This window comes from Ascaphus truei, chromosome 14 (assembly GCF_040206685.1).
Source record: "Ascaphus truei isolate aAscTru1 chromosome 14, aAscTru1.hap1, whole genome shotgun sequence".
Lineage (NCBI taxonomy): Eukaryota > Metazoa > Chordata > Amphibia > Anura > Ascaphidae > Ascaphus > Ascaphus truei.
This window is the reverse complement of record NC_134496.1, coordinates 2,434,755-2,457,197: the sequence shown is the minus strand read 5'-3', so window position 1 is coordinate 2,457,197 and position 22,443 is coordinate 2,434,755. Positions and strand designations below refer to the sequence as shown.

Here is a 22,443-nt window from a genome sequence, read left to right as displayed (position 1 = left end):
ATCAAATGATGCATATATTAAAATAACCATTTGTTTTTAGAACAAATTGCTGCGAGGAATGCTGCTTCAAAGCCCCTGTGACCCGCAGATTGCCAACATCTAAAATGTTGCAACGGTTGCCAGTAGTTGCAAGGGAAAGTAAAGATGGCTGCGGGTCATCCAATCAGAAGCTGCCATGTCATCTCACTATGTCACATTTTTCTGTTGACCAAGTGAGGCTAACCCCAGCAGCCATACTTCTCCCAGACAATCCTTTTTGCAAGGGAATTTAAAAATTACATTTCATGAGGGTCCCCGTTGCTTCATATATGGATTGCTGCTGTTTTTATTTCTTTTTTAAATCTACATTTAGCATAGGTTGATACTTGGTGGATTTATGGGGGGGACAGAGGGTCTGCGTTGTGAGCAATTGTGATAGTTATAGCAGCAACTACTTTCGAGGACATATTAAAGCAATCTGTATTATACATGGCATAATATTTTAGTTGGAATACGTCTTTCAATGTAACTGAAAGCCATTGTAGCCTGAGTACATTGACGTTTATAGCGACACTTGTAGTGCAGTAAATGGCTATACGTGTTTTATCTGCTGTAATCCAATACCGTGAGTTGTGCTCAGCAACAAAGATGCAGATACTAGATTTTTTCGGTAATACAAAAGCATATTGGTTCAAGATTTGGATACATAAAGTGCCTTCCTTAGGTACACTAATGGTCCTTTTAGGTTCTACTAGACCAATACACTGGAGTATTGAATACATGTAGACCGAGAGGCCCATATTTACTCCATAAAACACCATCTGACACTGGAGGACCATCTTCAGCCCAATGATGTGAAGGGGCCATTGGGTGTCTTCCAGCGCCAGAAGATGTATTATGGCGTAGCACTGCTTAGTAAATGTGGAATGCTTATTGGTGTTCCCAGCTCCCGCTCCCATTACATAGGAATACATACTTGCTAGGCAGGGTATGTGGGTTCGAGGCACCCAGTTAGATTTCATATGGATATGTTCTTGTATACAATGATTGTGCCATCAAAACTATGTATATCATGCTTTGAACCAGGGGCGGCCAACTCCAGTTCTCAAGAACCACCAGGTCAGCCACTGATTGAGCCACCTGTACTGAAGCAGGGATTTCCTTAACCCTGGCTGGTTGGTAGCCCTTGAACTGGAGTTGGCCGCCCCTGCTTTAAACGTGGTGGTGATACAGCACTGCAGGCTCCTTATCCTCCCTGATTATAACAGGTCCTTAGGCACATACATATATATTTTTTAAAGGCTATACTTAAGTCCGCTAGGAAAGTCATCCCTTTATATAATATCTGTATACAGAGGTTTTACCATTTTAATACATAAAGATGGAGTTTTTTCAGGTAATTACCTCCATGGAGGTGAGAAGCAGGTTGCACCAGCCATTTATTTGTGCAGCTGCATACAAGCAGCACCCCCCGCACCCCCAAGCAGCTTATATGAGTGTTACTCCTGTTATTTTGGTATATTGCCCCGTCGCAATTCTTTTCCAGTGTTTAAAAAAAACATGATTTTCCTGATCTGTAGCTTCTCATGTTACCACGGTAACCTTTGGCCTGCAATGGGCTCTGGGGAAAGATTCATTTTTATGTCCTGGATACAAGATATTTCAAATGTTTCTATCTCCTGAACAAAGTATTATATTTGAAAATAAAAACAGCTCTGGAAAGGGGAAAAGGAGAGTAACAAAATGCACGGACACACAAAAAAGGCAATTATTGTGGACTGCTGCTTTGTGTTCGTTTATTTTCCAAACATATTGTATATCTCAGAGAAATCAGATCCATGCTTCTTGGTCGGAAATCCCAGTAAACAGCCAAGATCCACCACTGTCCAGAGCATCCTGCTGTGTAGTACGTGTAAAGCAGGGCTCTCAAACTCAGTCCTCGAGGGCCGCCAACAGGCCAAGTTTTATGGATAACCCTGCTTCAGCACAAGTGGTACAATCAGTGGCTCAGTCCTGGAGCCACCTGTGCTGATGCAGGGATAGCCCATAAAGCTGGCCTGTTGGCCCTTGAGGAACGAGTTTGAGACCCCTGCTTTAAAAGCCTCACTGCAGCAGGAGCAGTTTGTCTACAACATAGAATCCAGTGTTGGACAGCTGGAGGGTATCCTCACCCGCTGCACCTCGGTCACCGTCCCAGGAGTACACCACTGAAGTCTGATCCCCTTTTCACCACCAGCCGAAAGCCCATCCAGTTCTCCAGGAAAATTGACACGTACTGTCCGGCCTGAGAGGAGGACACAGTTTTTGACATTGGGGGCGCGTGCATGAAATCTTATTCTTCAGTTCTCCTGGGAACTGCATCTTCTTGTTAGATCCCCCCACCACTAAACTGGTAAGAGGTGAATTATTGATTAAAAAAATAAATATTCTTTTAATCAATTGCCTTTTTGTTATTTAAAGACCATCATTTTTGCTATATATGTGATTCACGGATCCCTCTTGGTGTGTGAATTCGGCTGAAAGAGCACCCGTGGCAGAGTATAGTACAGTATCATGAGTGCTCCTATCCCAGGACACTTAAATAAGAAATGGAAGGAAGCAGGCCCTCGCTGAATGCTTGGGAGAGCAATAATGGGGGTCATTGGCTTCTGTATTGGTTATTGTTATAGGGCCCTGGTGGCACCTCGAGGGTGCTGTGTTAAAGGTGATATCGTTTTATTTATTGCTCCTTTACGTGTAAGGTTGCCAAGTGTCTTCAAAAATGCCGGACAAAATGGTGAAAGGGGTGACGCGCTCGATACATGCACACCCCTCTCACATCCATCCGCTCCATGCTGTTTCCTCCTCTCCTTGGCCCCAAGCTCCTGACACCACCTTCTGATTGGCTGCTGGTGGGTAATGCAGCCAATCAGGATGGCAGAAGCTGTCCAGCGCTCTAGCAACAGCCCTGCTCTCTCCCTGCTCAGGGAAATCTTCCGGCCCCCACAAGCCGCTCAGCTCACTATGTCCGGGGAGGTAATACCAGACACATACATGTCCAGTATTACCTCTTAACTTTTTACTGGACAGTGTCCAACTACAGGACAGTCCGGTTCAATACTGGGCACCTGGCAACCCTATGTAGGCCAGAGTGCTAGTGAATTTGGGGGAGATTGCTGCTTTACGACACCAGTTATTCATAAATCGCCCCCAAATTCACCAGCACTCTGGCCGCATATATAGGTTTGCCAGGTGTCCAGTATTGAACCGGACTATCCCTACTTAAAAACATGTTTTAGCATTGGAACCAGGGGTCTTCCAGCGCTGAACTGCGCTATTCTCTCCAGGCCCTCCCTGCTTTCTGAGACGTGGCCCTTTTTAATGTGCCGGTAATCTTCCTCCCTTTTGGGAAAGGAAAATGGTGGCCTCATTCCCACAGTACCAATTGAAAGTTGCAAATTCAGCTGGGAATGAAATCACGACTACCTAGTGGATGACAGGGGTGGCCATATTCACGTTCTTTTTCACCAGCACATCAAAAGGTTAATTTCTTGGGGAATGGGGAGGAAAATACCGGGGACACACACATGTCCAGTATTACAGTACCGCTCATTTTTACTGGACAGAGTATCCAAATACTGGACAGTCCAGTTCAATACCGAACACCTGGCAACCCTACACATCAACCACCCAGCAATCGCATTGATTTTTGTTTTGAACCTGTGTAGCATTCTGCAAACAGCTGTAGGAATGGGGACTGCTGTAGGTGTAGACAACCTCATTGTTCCTAGTGTGGACACCACATATCCTAGTGCAGTAATTTCCAACTGGTGTTCAATGATGGGATGCAAAGCAGGGCAGTTTCCTCCACCCTGATTGGCTGCATTACCCAGCAGCAGCCAATCAGGTGGTGGTGTCATGAACCTGGGAGTTATGGCCAAGCTGAGAAGAAAGGTGTGTGTGTGCGTGTGCGCGTGCGCGTGCGCGTGTGTTGTGACTGCCCACTTCTGTCTCCTGTGACTGAGTGTCCTGTTGTGCGGGTGACTGCAACTAAGCACTGGGATTTAGGGAAGCCTCGATTGAAAAGAGGTTGAAAACCACAGTCCTAGTGTAACTCAGACATTAACACTAGGGACAGTAAGGCTGGCTACATATTAACATTTCTATAGGATTCAGTGGCAATGCTGGAGCTCTATACTGCAAGATAATCCAACATATCTCGCCAAAAGGAGCAATGAGGCTGGCACAACTGTACGTGCTGGGAACATTAATATTGTCGTTGCACTTTATACTTGTACGTGTCCGATTTAAGAGGCTGCCACTTGAAACTTGAACACTTATCAAACGTGTGTTTTTGTCAGTATGTGCTCTCCTTTTCCAGTCTCTGGATATCACCCTCAACATGGCTATATTTAGGGCTGCAGTAACATGAGTTTCTCAATAATCCGGGTTCTAGGAAAGAAGTGTTACATTAGAGCAGGTGGGTGCTGAAAGCCTGTCAATTCGGTTATTTCAAGTATTGTTGATCAGTGGACCAGATTTATTTTTTAACGCTTGTGACCTAGTATTCTAGTGCTGACTACAGAAGACTTGGCAACAAAAAGCTTAATTAGGTTACATTAGTATTGGAAGAACACGTTAAATGAGACTCTTCATACCCTGTGAATGACACATTTAGAGGGGTGTACAGATGCAGCAGACGTTACCGCTCCTGTTGAAGCTGGCACGTTATTTACCATGAACGCTTTAGAAAACAATGGTTGAGAACGCATGCGTAACTTTTTGTTAACAGGTAATGACATCTTCTTCATCTGTATGTCCCGACCACCTTGAAAGTGTTTCTTACCAGAGGCCCCTTAATGGATCAGAGTCTGATAAAGTTGTGTAGCATTTCGATAGGTTCTTCCTGCACATTCTCTTTGTGTAGGGGATAATTGCTGCAAGCAATGTTATGGGTTTGTGGGACTCTGTTCTTTTCCCTAGACCATTTTTGTACCAGTTCTGGCTTGGCTTTACCTGTAGGTATAGGACTCCACTCAAGGTGACTGTATGGGGGACTTCATTGCCTATGAAGCTGCTAAGTGCTTGTAGGGACCTAGAAAACAAAGACAATGCTATGAGACAGAATCCTTCCCATTATAAAAGCAGACGGTCATATTTAGTAAGTGGTGCAAAGTTGTAAGAAAACGTAAAGCTCTTAAGTGAATAGATCTCATAGTTTGACTCCAATGTGTTCATCCAGCTGCATACATACCAGAAACGAGCGTGTTCAATTTACACACTGGCACTTTACATCCACATTTAACACAGTTGTATACAACTCAATAGATGAGATGAATCCTAAAACACCTACAAGTGTTGCTGGCACAGAGACTGGATACAAAGTTGCACACGCAGAAATCCTTCTGGATTCTCCACCTTTGCCCGTTTCCCCAAATCTGCTGATACATAGAGTGTGACTCAGATATAGCATCAGTGACATCCAACAGACAGAAGAGACAGGAGGACTGTATGTCCCATCAAGTCTACAACAGCTGATTGATCATAATAGAGGTAAAATATATCAATGTTTCCATCTGTCTCCACTACTGAAGGACAACATAGTGACACTACATAAGAAGTATATGGTCATCTAAGACGGTACCTTTGACTACGGTAAGGTTAATATGGACAGAATGGGTGTACTGAACTGTAGGGTGATACAGTGCAGTGGACCTCTCTCAAAGAGTAGTTTTGGGGCCATCATTATTGTCCTTCCTGCCACAAGGTAACGTATATACAGAAGGGATATTACATTCAGTCTCGGGGCGACACACTGCCTGGCACTCCCATGCCCTGTCTGCGACTCACCAATTATGAGTCTTGCAGTGAAAGTATAAAGCCCAGCGAAGGGAGCTGTGTATCGTCCACTGGTGAGATTCAGCCCAGCTCCTCTATAGAATGACCCATCCTCCTGAGGCTGCAAAATGAAAATGGTGAATATGTATGATGTTAATGTGTGTTGAAACAGCCAATCAGGGGTACTAGACCGTGCACTCACTGGGGTCTACGTATCAAGGCTTAAGTGGTGCGATTGTGGGACAGACTTTCCACACCATGCATCAAAGGAAAAAAGGAAACCAGATTATTTTCTTTGATACATATGGACAGTTATTTTGCCCATAAATTGCTCCACTTTTGCCTTGATCTGTAAACCCCAATGTGTTCATGAGCACGCATCAACTTCATTGCCAAGTGCATATGGGCTACTATTTGCACATTTGTGGGCCCCAGTCACACTAAAGGTGGTTAAATAAGAAAAATGAAGAGCACCGGTACGTTCCTGTAGGAACATCACAGTAGATATCTTCGAGGAACGGTTAGAAAGTAAAAGTATACAGGCCAGCTGAGAATGACCAGGGCCCAAAACTCCAGCCAGGACCTGGGTTCCAGTGACTTTGAGCGGAGAAAGGGCGGAGCGGGCCAAGTTTTGCTAACCGGGGGAATGAGGTTATCTGTTCGGCGCCCACTGCTGCCTGCTTTCTCTGACATTTGAGGACACGCTTGCACCTTTAGCTGATTTACAGTACTACAGTATGTTGCTACATATGTAGCGGGCTTCACTATTTCCCCAGATGCCTCTGCTGGCAGAGAACACCACAGTGTGCCCAAGCAAAAAAAAAATGTAATTACATTAAAAAGGGGAGCTTCTCGTGTGATATTCTGCATGGTCACTGCGATTTAATACTATAGATCCCACTACAATAGAATCACCAAAGGCCCTCTTATTCTCATAGTCCCCACTTCCTCTCATCCACCCCACAAATGCCTCGTCTCACCATCTGGTACAGCTGTAGTTCCCGCTCGTCTTCCGGTTCCAGGTTGGTGTTCCCGTTTGTCCTGCAGATGAAGGCGGCATGCACAGTTGGGGGGAGTAGAGCCAGAGGATGGCCATGCTCTGAGTAGTGCTTCCCATTTTGCCTTTTCGTTAAAAGTTCTGTCGGAATAAATACATGCTCATACTCGGTGAGAAAAGACACAGGCTCGCTGTAAACACTGACACTGAGTGTGAATCAGGATAACCTGCTTCAATTACTCTGTGCCCAGGACATACTTGAAAACGAGAGGTAACTCTCAATGTATTACTTCCTGGTAAAGTATTTTATAAATAAATAATAATTCCCGGTGTCAGCTCCTTGGGACTTTGGGCAAGTCACTCTATCTCCTTGTGCCTCAGTCACCAAAAACAGATTGTAAGGTCATCTTTGCAGGGACAGTGCCTGTAACATTCCTCTGTGCTGCGTACCGAGCGCTATACTGTAATGTGGCGTGCTTGAGTCCCATTGAGATAAAAGCCCTATATGAAGTAAAGGTATTATTATATAGTGTGTTCTTCTTTAAACTGCGGTAGAGCCCATAGGGACACTATTGCACAGAAATGGGAGTTTCTGTGCAACAGTGTCCCGATCGACACTATCACAGTTTAGTGACTAACCCCCATAATGTAAGAACATTTTTAAAAAGTATGCACCCAGCACAGCTGGGACTCCGTGGCACGCTGTGTGCATACTTTTCCGTTTGTTCTGAGATATACCCCTCAGGTTATCTCATCTAGGAGATTCTGGGGAGTGACTCCATGCGCCTAGCAGCAAAGGGATTGGTTTCCACATAGGATTCAAGACCGCACGAGCGCGGAATTCTCTAATTGGGTTCATCGCCCATAATGTGAGATCCTCTTTTATCCAGCAGGAAACACGAGTTTATAAATATGTAATGTTAAAGTCTGCGGAACCCCACAACACCCTTTCTCTGCTAGAGGTGCCTGCAACGCAGTTCTGGGCGGCAAATCTGCATGGGGAATATGCTGAAATACACTGTACAGATGCAGATGGGCCTTTTGGTGGCATATATTGTGATATTCTGTGCCATCACTGCCATAAGATCCTATGGAAACTGATATTCTGAGGTGTAACGGGTACAGTATGTTTGACCATTGTGAGGAGCTGTATGAGGCTGTCTACATCTGTATCTAGCACTGCATTCCCAAAGGAGGTTGCAACAAGTAACAACAACATCTAAATTGTCACAGACCAGGATTTTGAGGTTGCAATGCATTGTCAGCCCCATTTTGGAAGAACACAACACAGTGATGTGTAACTGATGCTCATAATTTACTCACCTAATCTAGTCTCAACACAATGTCAATATGCTGTGGCACCCTTAGGCCCAGATGCACTATGGTTCGTTATATCAGAGTACATAATGTTGTGTTACCTAGAACCGTAACATGTTATTTTCCCAGGTAAGAGAGATACCTGGGCACAAAATTGAACACACCGGAGAAATACGTTCATGAAATCATTTGAATATACTTTGCATATTTCTCAGGTGTGTTCAGTTTTGTGCACAGGTATCTCTCCAAGGGAGTGTTTGGGCAGTTATACAAGTTATTTGGTACTTTGAAGAAAATGACTTTCTCCCTCCCAAAACCCATATTTTAGGGTCTGATTGGAGAAACGCCAACAATAATTCCCTGCGTTAACCTGTGCAGCCTTCAGTGGGCATGCAATGTTCCTGTAGGAAGAACGCCTCTTTTACAGATCATTAGCACTAAAGTCCAGAAAAATGCAACCATACATTATTTGAAGGAGTAAAACTGGGTTATTCTCTTTAATGGATAAGTGTTACTAATAACGGCGCAGCCGAAGGGCAGCCAAAGGGCGTGAGCCATTTGCTGACATTCGCTGATGTTAAAGCTGCTCTATTTCTATCTGAAACTCACACGCCCTTGATCCCCTGTACCCAATTTTCCTACTTTATCTGTCCACGAAATGTCTGTGAAGTGACTATATAACCCTGTTCTTTTATTGTAACCTTGTATTATTTATAACTCTGTGCCCAGGACATACTTGAAAACGAGAGGTAACTCTCAATGTGTTACTTCCTGGTAAAACATTTTATAAATAAAATTAAGCTGGGGTTACTATAGGTTAGCATTACGCTAAATAGCCTAACAGAGCTTACTGTATCTGGGCCTTAATGTGCATATATATATACACTCTCTCTCACACCCTCTCACGCACCACTCTCCATTATCATTTTATTGACCTTTGCGCCCCAGCATTATTGAGCCTGTACTCCAGGGACGCGGGAGTGACCTTTTCATCACGATCGCCAATTTGACTCCTTTTGAACATTTGCGACTTCTTGGCAAAAAAAAGGCAAGTGGCTTTTACTTTGGATGAAATATTGCTCCTACGCTGGCAGACTGAAGGTAACGTCTCGTGCTACCCGGAGTAACACGATAATACCAGAAATATAACGGAGCAAGGTGAATTTCACACAGCAAAAAGTGGGACAACATTGCACTTTTGCACCACAGCGCAGCAATCTTTAGCAGTGGTTGAACAGTCATGGTATTAGGGGTTACAGCACCACTACTTTTTAATTTAGCAACACCGGAGTACCACTTGGTTCCATTTTATTTTAGTAGACTGCTCTCCCGGCTCTCTTAAGCATGAATATAGTATCAATCTCTTTACAATGCAGTCAGAATAGCTTTTCTCAATGTATCATACTGTAAATGTATAATTGTGTTTTAGTCTGGCAGATCACCACTACTTTTCTTAGACCCTCCGACCACTGATCTTCAGTGATCATGTATGCTTTTATATCATGTAACATGGTTAGTATTTTCTGCCTGTCTCTTCCCCCTGTCACGTAAGGCCTTAGTAGTCTAGGCTGCGACAGGCCATTCTGTGCACTTTTGACCCCCTTCATGCTCCTCTCTGAGTGACTGACGTGTGGTGGTTACTCATGGCCTGTGTATAGCCTATCAGGTATAGGTAGAGACCTTGAGCCCTCCCCTTCTGGTGCCTCAGAGAGGCAGTGCCAAATTGAAGTAGTCTGTTCCCCTCCTTCTAGGGAGCGGGAGGTAGAGCTTCTCCTCCGGGCTGGGAGAGAGGCCGGCCAGCCCTCATGGCTGGCTGGGCCTGTAAGATCTGATGCTCCAGACTCAGCGAGCAAGCACCATCCAGAGGCCTGGTATCCTCTGATGATCCTATGCACCGCTTTAAAGACGATCTACAGTGAATGCTGAATAAAGATCATTTTTGCTTTCATCATACTCCTGTCTGAGTGTCAGTCCCTGGGCAGGAGGGAAGAACTGTGCTTTAGTGGGGGACTGATCTCTGGACATCCTGGAGCCCACCACAGCTGGAGGCTCTGAGTACCAAGAAGAACATCAGTGATCATCAAAAATCCTGATCCTCACAGGTACGCTAGCACCACACCTTGTAGCAGACTAATATCTCCCAGAGGAAGGGGGGGAGGGGGAAACAGTGCTACAATTAGATACACTTGTATTGTGGATTCTTCTTTTCTATTATTTGTTGTGGGGAGCTGTATATTTGGTTAGCATTATATACAACTGTCCTGGAACAAGATTGCGTGTTTCCATGTTCTGAGGCTGCCAGCACTCCTCAGTTTAAGTTTGTTACAAATGTAGCCTTCCCATTGCTCCCAGCCTGTTGCCTTGGCAACCCCCTTCTGCTCAAACCTCAGTTGGTTTGGCTATCCTACCCTGGTTTGGCTATCCCCTGTTAGTTGGTATAGTCCATTGCTTGTTCCTGCTTTTGCCACCTATCCCAGTTCCCCTCCTTTGTTATTGTTGTCGTTCCCAATAAAAGAACAAAATAAAGTAAGGACTCTTTGTGCATCTATGGGGAGTGAGTTAACTACCTGCCTATACCACTTGCCACAGTGTGTATGAGTCAGAATACAACCATGTATATATTTACAAGGTGGAGTGTGTAACAATGTTCCACCAGATGACACAACTTGCCCAGGTAGAGATTACTGTATAGTGGAGTTTCTATAGGATTCAGTTGTAATGTTGTTGCTGAATAATCTAGTTATAATCCAACATACCCCAAATGGGAGAACAAAGTGTACGTGATCTTCCAGGCCAATCCTCCATTGGGTGTGTGCCAAACAAATCGTTACGTTACTTAGATTAGTTCATTCATTTTGGCTTTTCTTATCCATGTTGAGGATCAGGATCAAGCAGATAGAGGGCCAACCCAAAGGGGAAATGCTGGAGGAATAGCACATGAAGGATAATGATACATACCCTCAGAGAGAGCCTTCTCCTACTCCCACAATCTCTAGGCCTCCAGTTACATTGAATAATATTTCTCCTCCTTCCCCAAAAATTCAGCCTATGATGGTTCCCTAATGCTCAAACAGCCCCTTTAAACTTTTCTACATTAAACCTTACCAGCAAAGCACTGCTCTACCAATAAAGATGTGCAAAAGTTTTGCTCCAAGGTGGCGAACCAGGCGAAATTTGCCTTGCGGAAAACAAAATTTGCGACCTTGTCAGAGTTCGCAAGTGATTGGCTGGGCATTCAGTTAACGGGCATTACAATTTTGCCTTATACGTTAATTTGCGACATTCTCTAATATCACCAGATCTGCTTAATGCCGAGACTATGAATAAGACACACACCATGTTTAGCTGCCTGTGATATTACGCTGAAAGCTTGTTAGTTTGGCAACATTATGAGTTCTTTGACGCTTTTCGAAACGTTTTGTAAAAAAAATACACTTTGGGTGGAAAAGCACCAAAAAAATATGTTGCGACTGCATTTTGTACAGTTTTGCACATCTCTATCTCCCACTCTCTGCCTTGCAAACAGCAGGCCTCCCTGTAACAACAACTTCTCTCAAAGCGTTTCTCTGCCACCCCTTCCAGGGCCTGGCTTTCTGTTTATAGCAGGGGTGGGCAACACCAGTCCTTAAGGGCCACTAACAGGTCAGGTTCTCAGGATATCCCTGCTTCGGCACAGGTGGCTGTCATTGACTGAGCCAGTGCTGAAGCAGGGATATCCTGAAAACCTAACCTGTTAGTGGCCCTTAAGGACTGGAGTTGCCTACCCAACTTGGTCTATATCGACCACAGAAATGCTGATTGGACACGAAAAGCAGCATTTCGATCAAGTCAGTATTAAGGTACTTGGGGGTTATTTACTAATGACACCCACCTGCAACACAAGTGCAAATGAATTGCACCAGGTTGATGAAAGGGAAAAAAAAAATTTTCTTCCAATTGTATTCATTTTCCATCATACAGTATATATGGGGTTATATATGGGGTTATTTGGGGGCTTTGCCCCAGGTTTGCAGGTAGGAGACTTTTAGTAAATCAAGCCCTTTAGATTTGTTTTTCTTGCGTCAGTGAGTTATTTGAGGAGTCTGTAAGTGGAGTTATACAACGCCAATAATTTCATGGGATGTGTCCATCACGTTTCCTCTTATTGTGAAATAACATATCGGGTCTGAGACGTAAGAAACCTCTCAAGTTATTATTATTCTTTACGTGTAAAGTTATCAGATATAATAGAAGTGATCCCCCCCACCCCCCACCAATTTTTTTTTACAGGTTTATTACACTAAACACAGAAAACAGGAGTGTGTAAGAAATCATACAAAAGGAATTACCGGGATAAAAAGATGCTCCTAGCGCACGCGCACAGTACAGCACACACACACACACACGCACACAGAACAACACGCGCACAGTACAGCACACACACGCACGCACAGAACAGCACGCGCACAGTACAGCACGCGCACAGTACAGCACACACACGCACACACAGAACAGCACACGCACAGTACAGCACACACACGCACAGAACAGCACGCGCACAGTACAGCACACACACGCACACACAGAACAGCACGCGCACAGTACAGCACACACACACACGCACAGAACAGCACGCGCACAGTACAGCACGCACACACAGAACAGCACGCGCACAGTACAGCACACACGCACACACAGAACAGCACGCGCACAGTACAGCACACACACGCACACACAGAACAGCACGCGCACAGTACAACACACACGCACAGAACAGCACGCGCACAGTACAGCACACACACGCACGCACAGAACAGCACGCGCACAGTACAGCACACACACACACGCACAGAACAGCACGCGCACAGTACAGCACACGCACAGAACAGCACGCGCACAGAACAGCACGCGCACAGTACAGCACACACAGAACAGCACGCGCACAGTACAGCACACACACGCACACACAGAACAGCATGCGCACAGTACAGCACACACACACGCACAGAACAGCACGCGCACAGTACAGCACACGCACAGAACAGCACGCGCACAGTACAGCACACACACACACGCACAGAACAGCACACGCACAGTACAGCACACACACAGAACAGCACGCGCACAGAACAGCACGCGCACAGAACAGCACGCGCACAGTACAGCACACACAGACGCACACAGTACAGCACACGCACAGCACACGCACACGCACAGCACAGGCACAGTACAGCACACGCACAGTACAGCACACGCACAGTACAGCACACGCACAATACAGCACACGCACAGAACAGCATGCGCACAGAACAGCACATGCACAGTACAGCACACACGCACAGTACAGCACACGCACACGCACAGTACAGTACGCACACAGTACAGCACACACACACAGTACAGCACACGCACAGTACAGCACGCAAACACACACACAGAACAGCACGCGCACAGTACAGCAAGCACACACAGTACAGCACATGCACAGTACAGCGCGCAAACACACACACAGAACAGCACGCACACAGTACAGCAAACACACACAGTACAGCACACGCACAGTACAGCATGCAAACACACACACAGAACAGCACACGCACAGTACAGCACGCGCACAGTACAGCACACGCACAGTAGAGCACACACAGACGCACACTGTACAGCACACCCACACGCACAGTACAGCACGCGCACAGTACAGCGCACACATGCACAGAACAGCACGTGCACAGTACAACACACGCACAGAACAGCACACGCACAGTACAGCACACACACGCACAGAACAGCACACGCACAGTACAGCACAGCACACACACGCACACACAGACGCACACAGTACAGCACACCCACACGCACAGTACAGCACGCGCACAGTACAGCGCACACATGCACAGAACAGCACGTGCACAGTACAGCACACACACACAGAACAGCACACACGCACAGTACAGCACACACACAGTACAGCACACACAGATGCACAGTACAGCACACGCACAGTACAGCACACAGTACAGCACACAGTACAGCACACGCACAATACAGCACACTCACAGTACAGCACACATAACAGCACATGCACAGAACAGCACGCGCACAGTACAGCGCACACATGCACAGAACAGCACGTGCACAGTACAGCACACACGCACAGAACAGCACACACGCACAGAACAGCACACACGCACAGTACAGCACACACGCACAGAACAGCACACACGCACAGTACAGCACACACAGATGCACAGTACAGCACACGCACAGTACAGCACACAGTACAGCACACGCACAATACAGCACACTCACAGTACAGCACACAGTACAGCACACGCACAGTACAGCACACACAGACGCACAGTACAGCACGCGCACAGTACAGCACACACTCAGTACAGCACACACTCAGTACAGCACACACTCAGTACAGCACACACTCAGTACAGTACACACAGACGCACAGTACAGCACGCGCACAGTACAACACACGCACAGAACAGCACACTCACAGTACAGCACACGCACAGTACAGCACGCGCACACACACACAGAACAGCACGCGCACAGTACAGCACGCGCACAGTACAGCGTACACACGCACAGAACAGCAAGCGCACAGTACAGCACACGCACAGTACACACACGCACAGAACAGCACGCGCACAGTAGAGCACACACACACGCACACAGTACAGCACACCCACACGCACAGTACAGCGCACATGCACAGAACAGCACGTGCACAGTACAACACACGCACAGAACAGCACACGCACGCACAGAACAGCACACGCACAGTACAGCACAGCACACACACGCACACACAGACACACATAGTACAGCACACCCACACGCACAGTACAGCACGCGCACAGTACAGCGCACACATGCACAGAACAGCACGTGCACAGTACAACACACGCACAGAACAGCACACGCACAGTACAGCACACACACGCACAGAACAGCACACGCACAGTACAGCACAGCACACACACGCACACACAGACGCACACAGTACAGCACACGCACAGTACAGCGCACACATGCACAGAACAGCACGCGCACAGTACAGCACACACACACAGAACAGCACACACGCACAGTACAGCACACACACAGTACAGCACACACAGATGCACAGTACAGCACGCGCACAGTACAGCACACGCACATGCACAGTACAGCACACGCACAGTACAGCACACAGTACAGCACACAGTACAGCACATGCACAATACAGCACACTCACAGTACAGCACACATAACAGCACACGCACAGAACAGCACGCGCACAGTACAGCACATGCACAGTACAGCACATGCACAGTACAGCACAGCACGCACAGAACAGCACACACGCACAGTACAGCACACACAGATGCACAGTACAGCACGCGCACAGTACAGCACACAGTACAGCACACGCACAATACAGCACACGCACAGTACAGTACACACAGACGCACAGTACAGCACGCGCACAGTACAGCACACGCACATGCACAGTACAGCACACGCACAGTACAGCACAGCACACAGTACAGCACACGCACAATACAGCACACTCACAGTACAGCACACATAACAGCACACGCACAGTACAGCACACAGTACAGCACACGCACAATACAGCACACTCACAGTACAGCACACATAACAGCACACGCACAGTACAGCACATGCACAGTACAGCACACACGCACAGAACAGCACGCGCACAGTACAGCGCACACATGCACAGAACAGCACGTGCACAGTACAGCACACACGCACAGAACAGCACACACGCACAGTACAGCACACACAGATGCACAGTACAGCACACGCACAGTACAGCACACAGTACAGCACACGCACAATACAGCACACTCACAGTACAGCACACAGTACAGCACACGCACAGTACAGCACACACAGACGCACAGTACAGCACGCGCACAGTACAGCACACACTCAGTACAGCACACACTCAGTACAGCACACACTCAGTACAGCACACACTCAGTACAGCACACGCATAGTACAGTACACACAGACGCACAGTACAGCACGTGCACCGTACAGCACGCAAACACTCGCACAGTAAACACACACGCACAGTACAGCACAGCACGCGCACACACGCACAGAACAGCACGCGCAGAGTACAGCACACACAGGCGCACAGTACAGCACGCGCACAGTACAGCACACGCACAGTACAGCACACGCACAATACAGCACACTCACAGTACAGCACACAGTACAGCACACGCACAGTACAGCACGCGCACAGTACAGCACGCGCACAGAACAGCACACTCACAGTACAGCACACGCACAGTACAGCACGCGCACACACGCACAGAACAGCACGCGCAGAGTACAGCACACACAGACGCACAGTACAGCACGCGCACAGTACAGCACACGCACAGTACAGCACACAGTACAGCACACGCACAGTACAGCACACGCACAGTACAGCACGCGCACAGTACAGCACGCGCACAGTACAGCACACAGTACAGCACACGCACAGTACAGCACACAGTACAGCACGCGCACAGAACAGCACGCGTACAGTACAGCACGCGCACAGTACAACACGCGCACAGTACAGCACGCGCACAGTACAGCACGCACACAGTACAGCACAGCACGCGCACAGTACAGCACACGCACAGTACAGCACGCGCACAGTACAGCACGCGCACAGTACAGCACGCGCACAGTACAGCACACACATGCACAGAACAGCACACACACAGTACAGCACACACGCACAGAACAGCATGCGCACAGTACAACACACGCACAGTACAGCACACACATGCACAGAACAGCACACACACAGTACAGTACACACACACGCACAGAACAGCATGCGCACAGTACAGCACGCGCACAGTACAGCACACACGCACAGAACAGCACACGCACACACGCACAGTACAGCACGCGCAGAGTACAGCACACACAGACACACAGTACAGCACGTGCACAGTACAGCACGTGCACAGTACAGCACACGCACAGTACAGCACACAGTACAGCACACGCACAGTACAGCACACGCACAGTACAGCACACGCACAGTACAGCACACAGTACAGCACACGCACAGTACAGCACACGCACAGTACAGCACACGCACAGACGCACAGTACAGCACACGCACAGTACAGCACACAGTACAGCACACAGTACAGCACACGCTGCTCATACGCCCTCACCTCTCAGAAGCTGCAGGATGCAATGTTGTCGCTTCCCCTGTGAATAGGTATTTAAGGGGTGACCATGATGACTCGGTGGTGCTGGGGGACCGATCGGGCCGGGGTGATGAAACTGGAAGCATGCAGACAAGCAGGACAATAAATTGTAAGCTCTTCAGGTCAGGGATTCTATGCTATATGTTTAGATAATATACCATCCTAAATTGTGTTTATCATCCTATTAAGTTGTAGTTGAACATGTAAAAATCACAGTTAGCAGAGCAGAACGAGGGGAGCTCAGACGTACCCCTATAACAGAATGCACCAGTAACACTATAACTCAGCAGTACGCAAAGTGGGGGGCGCGGGATATTTTTGGAGGGGCACAGGCAGTTGCAGAGGTCCGACACTATTCCCTAAGGCGTTTAAATGAAATGCCGGGGGAGCGCGTGAGGCCTCTGCAACTCACTTACCGGGATTCAGAAGAGTTTCTGTGATGCGTCGCCATGGTAACGCGACGTCAAATGACCCCGCGATGTCATGCGGAGTGACGTCACACGTCCGTCTCCATGACAACGGGATCACGTGACCCCACGGCGTCATTTGACGCCGCCAAACAAGTTAAGGGGGGCGCGACGGTGAGGGGGTGCAGGCAGGGGGCCGCAGCTCCAAATTTTTTCGCTCCCCAGCTATAACTCTCAAGGCCTTTATGGAATATGCTGCTAGGGAAAGGATATTAGCAACACATTTACAGAAACTTCAAATACAAAAACCCTGCTCTCCCCCCAAACTGGCAATTTATCTGTGAATTTCTACATTTTAAAGTCCTCAGTTGAAGCCTGTTAACCCCGTCACGGTCAGTTCCAATTGAGAACAAAAGACAAAAAGATCTAGTGCTACATCTAACCAGACATTATTATATAGTTACATACATGCTTATAAGAAGATATACAGATAAATATTGAACTATATAATATGTCACGTTAGATGTATCACTGGGTCTCTTTATCTTTTGCTCTATATGTGAGGTCACTCCCAGTCGCGCTCTGTTTGACACAGTATATGTGATGTGACAGGTTTGGGCTCTGAGCTTACAGGGGCAGTGTGAGTTTCTTAGACTTTATCTTAGCATATGCTTCATTCATTTAACCCTTTAGGTACTTTTCACATATTTCACAATGTTTAGTCCACAATACAATAAGAAATACATTTAGTGTAGTTACGGCACCTGTTAAAATGGAGTTTACCTCGACAGGGTTAACAGACCTGAACTTTTTTTTTTTAATCAAAAGTTGCATCTAATGACTCTTTCATTATAAGATCAACGTGTAGAAAATGCAATAAATTGCATGTAAAAATCACACACCTCAAAAATATAAAGCGGATGCAGACTGACACGGAGGGAAAATACAGAAGTGAAGGTACAAGCGTACAGGAAGTGACGGGATGGGTGAGACACGGGGCCTCAACTCCATCCCTCAGGACACCCCCAGCAGGCCAGGTTTTAAGGATATCACTTCAGCACGGGGGGGGGGGCACAACTGGTTGGGACAATAAAAGAAGCCGTGGAGATGCCTCACTCGTGGTTGGGTGTCCTCTTGGCTCTTTCTCTTGCTGTTCGCTCCACGGTCAGAGTGTTTCACAAATAGCTGCCAGGACTCCTGAGGGGGCCACGGGCGGCGGGGTAACCTGGGGACCTCTTGCGTTGAATCCTCTAAGGCAGAGGCGTCCTCCTGTGGGGTCTTCAACACTGGGATCTCTAGTGAGGGGAGTATTGTAACTGAGACCTGTATGAATTTAAGGCGTATGAGAGAAATATTCCATAGTCAACACAATCCTCTAAATCTTATCTTCCCATTTCTCTTGCCCTCTTCTTTTTTGTCTCTCTGTTTTTCTTCTTTGCCATGATATAGCAGCGTGCACTAGATGAGGGAGTGTGCATGCATGTTCCTGCACAGTGCATGCATGTTCCTGCACAGTGCATGCATGTTCCTGCACAGTGCATGCATGTTCCTGCACAGTGCATGCATGTTCCTGCACAGTGCATGCATGTTCCTGCACATTGCAAGCATGTTCCTGCACAGTGCATGCATGTTCCTGCACAGTGTATACACCGCACAGGGTACATCTGCAGACACATTGGGCGGAGATTAATGAGTGTGATGTCGTGTTGTCATACTTTAATTAATCTCCTGCAACGAGTCACGGCCCCAAACTGCTTACAATTCATTGTTTTGCCTGATGTAAAGGAAGATAACGGGAGTCGCCCAAAACCACATCGCCTTTCATTGGTATTAAAACCACATTCTCCCATTATAAAGCATTGTCCTTTACAAGGCCACGCTACACGCTAAAAGACAAATTATTTCCGGTGAAAAAGAAATCCTTACTATTTATGCACAGATGCACGTATTTCTGTCTATATGTTACATAGTTACATAGTTACATAGTAGATGAGGTTGAAATAAGACGTAGGTCCATCAAGTTCAACCTATACTAAATTTAGACAACAGATACTTTATCCTATATCTATACTTAATGATCCTGAGGATGTCAAAGAAGTATGTATGTGTTTGCATTACATTTAGACATAACATAGCACAGAATTATTGTTATCATACCAGCTATTGCATATATGTGATACATACAGTAGACAAATTGAACCACTGAATAGACTAACATACATTTTTCACAAAGTATTGTTATCGTCTGAACAAGAAACCTGTGAGATCTTAACGTAAGATCTCACTTATGTACAACTACACCTACAGTGTGAGGAAATAGTGAAGACTGTATCCGCTCAGCTAGTTATCAATATATTCATCAAAGGATAGTCCAAGAAAGATGACATAAATAGCCGTATTCCCTCTCACACACCAATTCCCTCTCTCACCCCCCTCTATTTCTCTCCCTCTTCTCACACTCCCCCCTCCTTTATTAACCCTTTAGCCTTGCTCCATAGGTGCATTTTTTTCTTTGATCTTCTCCCCAAATACTCAAGTACTCTAAATTGTTTAAAAAACATCACAACCCGCAGTGTGAGTGTGTACGTGTGTCTGCGTATCTATGTATGGTTATAGATAGATAGATAGATAGTACTTACATGGGGTTTGGATCCTCTGTTTTTGTGGGTGCAGGCGGGTCCAGCACAGAGCAGGATCAGCAGTACCCCCACACTGATAGTCATGAGCACACAGCGCAGAGGGACTGGCTTGTATACTGCATCCATTACCCGTGGGGGGGAGGGGGACAGCCACAAACAAATGTACTGATACACAGGCGAGACCTGTCTTCCCCGATACTGACAATACAAGAGACCCTCACAATGATGCACCTTCAAAATATACCGATACACAAATATACAGGCCAACACCAAAATACATTAACGGCTACACCCACAGTATTACTTGTACAAAGCTATACTGAACCCTGTGTGCACAGCGACACACGTCAGCGATGCAGCAGCACACAAAGAGGGGTCTTCCAGGGGGTCAGAAGAGCAATTGTGGGTGAGAAAAGGAGAGTCCCTCTTACATTTAATTCTAAATAAAAAGGGTCTCAAACTGTTCTCCTTTATTCCATGGTCTGTTCATGTGATTCTGCTGCTCCCTCTTGGTTTATTCTCTCTCTGTCTGTCTCATTCTGTCACTCTGTGTCTCTCTGTGTCTCTGTCTGTCACTCTGTCTCTCTGTCTGTCTCACTCTGTCTCGCACTCCGTCTCTCTGTCTCTGTCTGTCACTCTGTGTCTCTCTGTGTCTCTGTCTGTCACTCTATCACTCTGTCTCTCTGTGTCTCTGTCTGTCACTCTGTCACTCTGTGTCTCTGTCTGTCACTCTCTCTCACTCCGTCTCTCTGTCACTCTGTGTCTCTGTCTGTCACTCTATCACTCTGTCTCTCTGTGTCTCTGTCTGTCACTCTGTCACTCTGTCACTCTGTGTCTCTGTCTGTCACTCTGTCTCTCACTCCGTCTCTCTGTGTCTCTGTCTGTCACTCTGTCTCTCTGTGTCTCTCTGTCTCTGTCACTCTGTGTCTCTATCTGTCACTCTATCACTCTGTGTCTCTCTGTGTCTCTGTCTGTCACTCTGTCTCTCTGTGTCTCTGTCTGTCACTCTGTCTCTCTGTGTCTCTGTCTGTCACTCTGTCCCTCTGTGTCTCTGTCTCTCACTCTGTCCCTCTGGGTCTCTGTCTCTCACTCCGTCTCTCTGTGTCTCTGTCTGTCACTCTGTCTCTCTGTGTCTCTCTGTCTCTGTCACTCTGTCACTCTGTGTCTCTGTCTGTCACTCTGTCTCTCTGTGTCTCTGTCTCTCTGTGTCTCTGTCTGTCACTCTGTCTCTCTGTGTCTCTGTCTGTCACTCTGTCTCTCTGTGTCTCTGTCTGTCACTCTGTGTCTCTGTCTGTCACTCTGTCTGTCACTCTGTCTCTCTGTGTCTCTGTCTGTCACTCTGTCTCTCTGTGTCTCTGTCTCTCTGTCTGTCACTCTGTCTCTCTGTGTCTCTGTCTGTCACTCTGTCTTTCTGTGTCTCTGTCTCTCACTCCATCTCTCTGTCTCTGTCTGTCACTCTGTCTCTCTGTCTGTCACTCTGTCTCTCTGTGTATCTGTATGTCTCTCTGTCTCTGTCACTCTGTGTCTCTGTCTGTCACTCTGTCTCTCTGTGTATCTGTATGTCTCTATGTCTCTGTCACTCTGTGTCTCTGTCAGTCACTCTATCACTCTGTCTCTCTGTGTCTCTGTCTGTCACTCTGTCTCTCGTACTCTAAGTTTCTGTCAGTATCTCCTCCTTTATAGCTCTCGTCCTCTCAGTTTAGATAACAGTCCTATGCATCCAACGCCCACACGCACACTCTGAGAAGTGCATCATGTCACTGTGTGTGTTAATTCCAAGAAACAACATTGCAGGAAATGTATAGGTGGATTTCAAGTGTCAAAGGTTTGGAAATACAGAGTTATGAATCCCACACATAATCCTGCGCCTACAGATGTATGTGTATTTGTATATAGCGCCATCTATGTACTTAGCGCTTCACAGCAGTAACGCCCGGGACATAATAATATAACACATAATATGGGAATAAGTGCTTGAGACATAAAAGTAACACTAGGGGAAGGATTCCCTGCCCGAAGAGCTTATAGCCAGAGTTCTTGTCCCTGCAGTGACC

General features: G+C 46.9%; 1 protein-coding gene across 2 annotated transcripts; it reads right to left on the bottom strand.

Moving 5' to 3' along the window:
* Positions 1-1,742: 1,742 nt before the first annotated feature.
* Positions 1,743-22,049, bottom strand: ERFE (erythroferrone). Of its 2 annotated transcripts, XM_075569518.1 has the most exons (9): positions 20,821-22,049; positions 20,390-20,587; positions 18,867-19,073; positions 17,308-17,419; positions 6,777-6,934; positions 5,809-5,917; positions 5,312-5,399; positions 4,975-5,053; positions 1,743-2,263 (listed from the first exon to the last, which is right to left on the bottom strand). In XM_075569518.1, exons 2-9 carry the CDS (start codon positions 20,513-20,515, stop codon positions 2,165-2,167), a joined length of 978 nt encoding a protein of 325 aa, XP_075425633.1. In that variant the 5' UTR covers positions 20,516-20,587; positions 20,821-22,049; the 3' UTR covers positions 1,743-2,164. The 2 variants fall into 2 exon arrangements, with proteins under 2 accessions (XP_075425633.1, XP_075425634.1); XM_075569519.1 differs by having other exon boundaries at positions 5,312-5,396; positions 20,390-22,048.
* Between the last annotated feature and the right edge of the window lie 394 nt (positions 22,050-22,443).

What these genes read in the sequence shown, in the direction of transcription:
- ERFE (XM_075569518.1), bottom strand. Translation starts at nt 20,515, where the DNA reads ATGGATGCAGTATACAAGCCAGTCCCTCTGCGCTGTGTGCTCATGACT. An exon ending in CACTGCAAGACTCATAATTG is followed by an intron (nt 5,400 to 5,808) that starts GTGAGTCGCAGA and finishes TCTATGTATCAG; the next exon opens with CAGATTTGGGGAAACGGGCA. An exon ending in TCTCTGTGCCAGCAACACTT is followed by an intron (nt 5,054 to 5,311) that starts GTAGGTGTTTTA and finishes TTTGTTTTCTAG; the next exon opens with GTCCCTACAAGCACTTAGCA.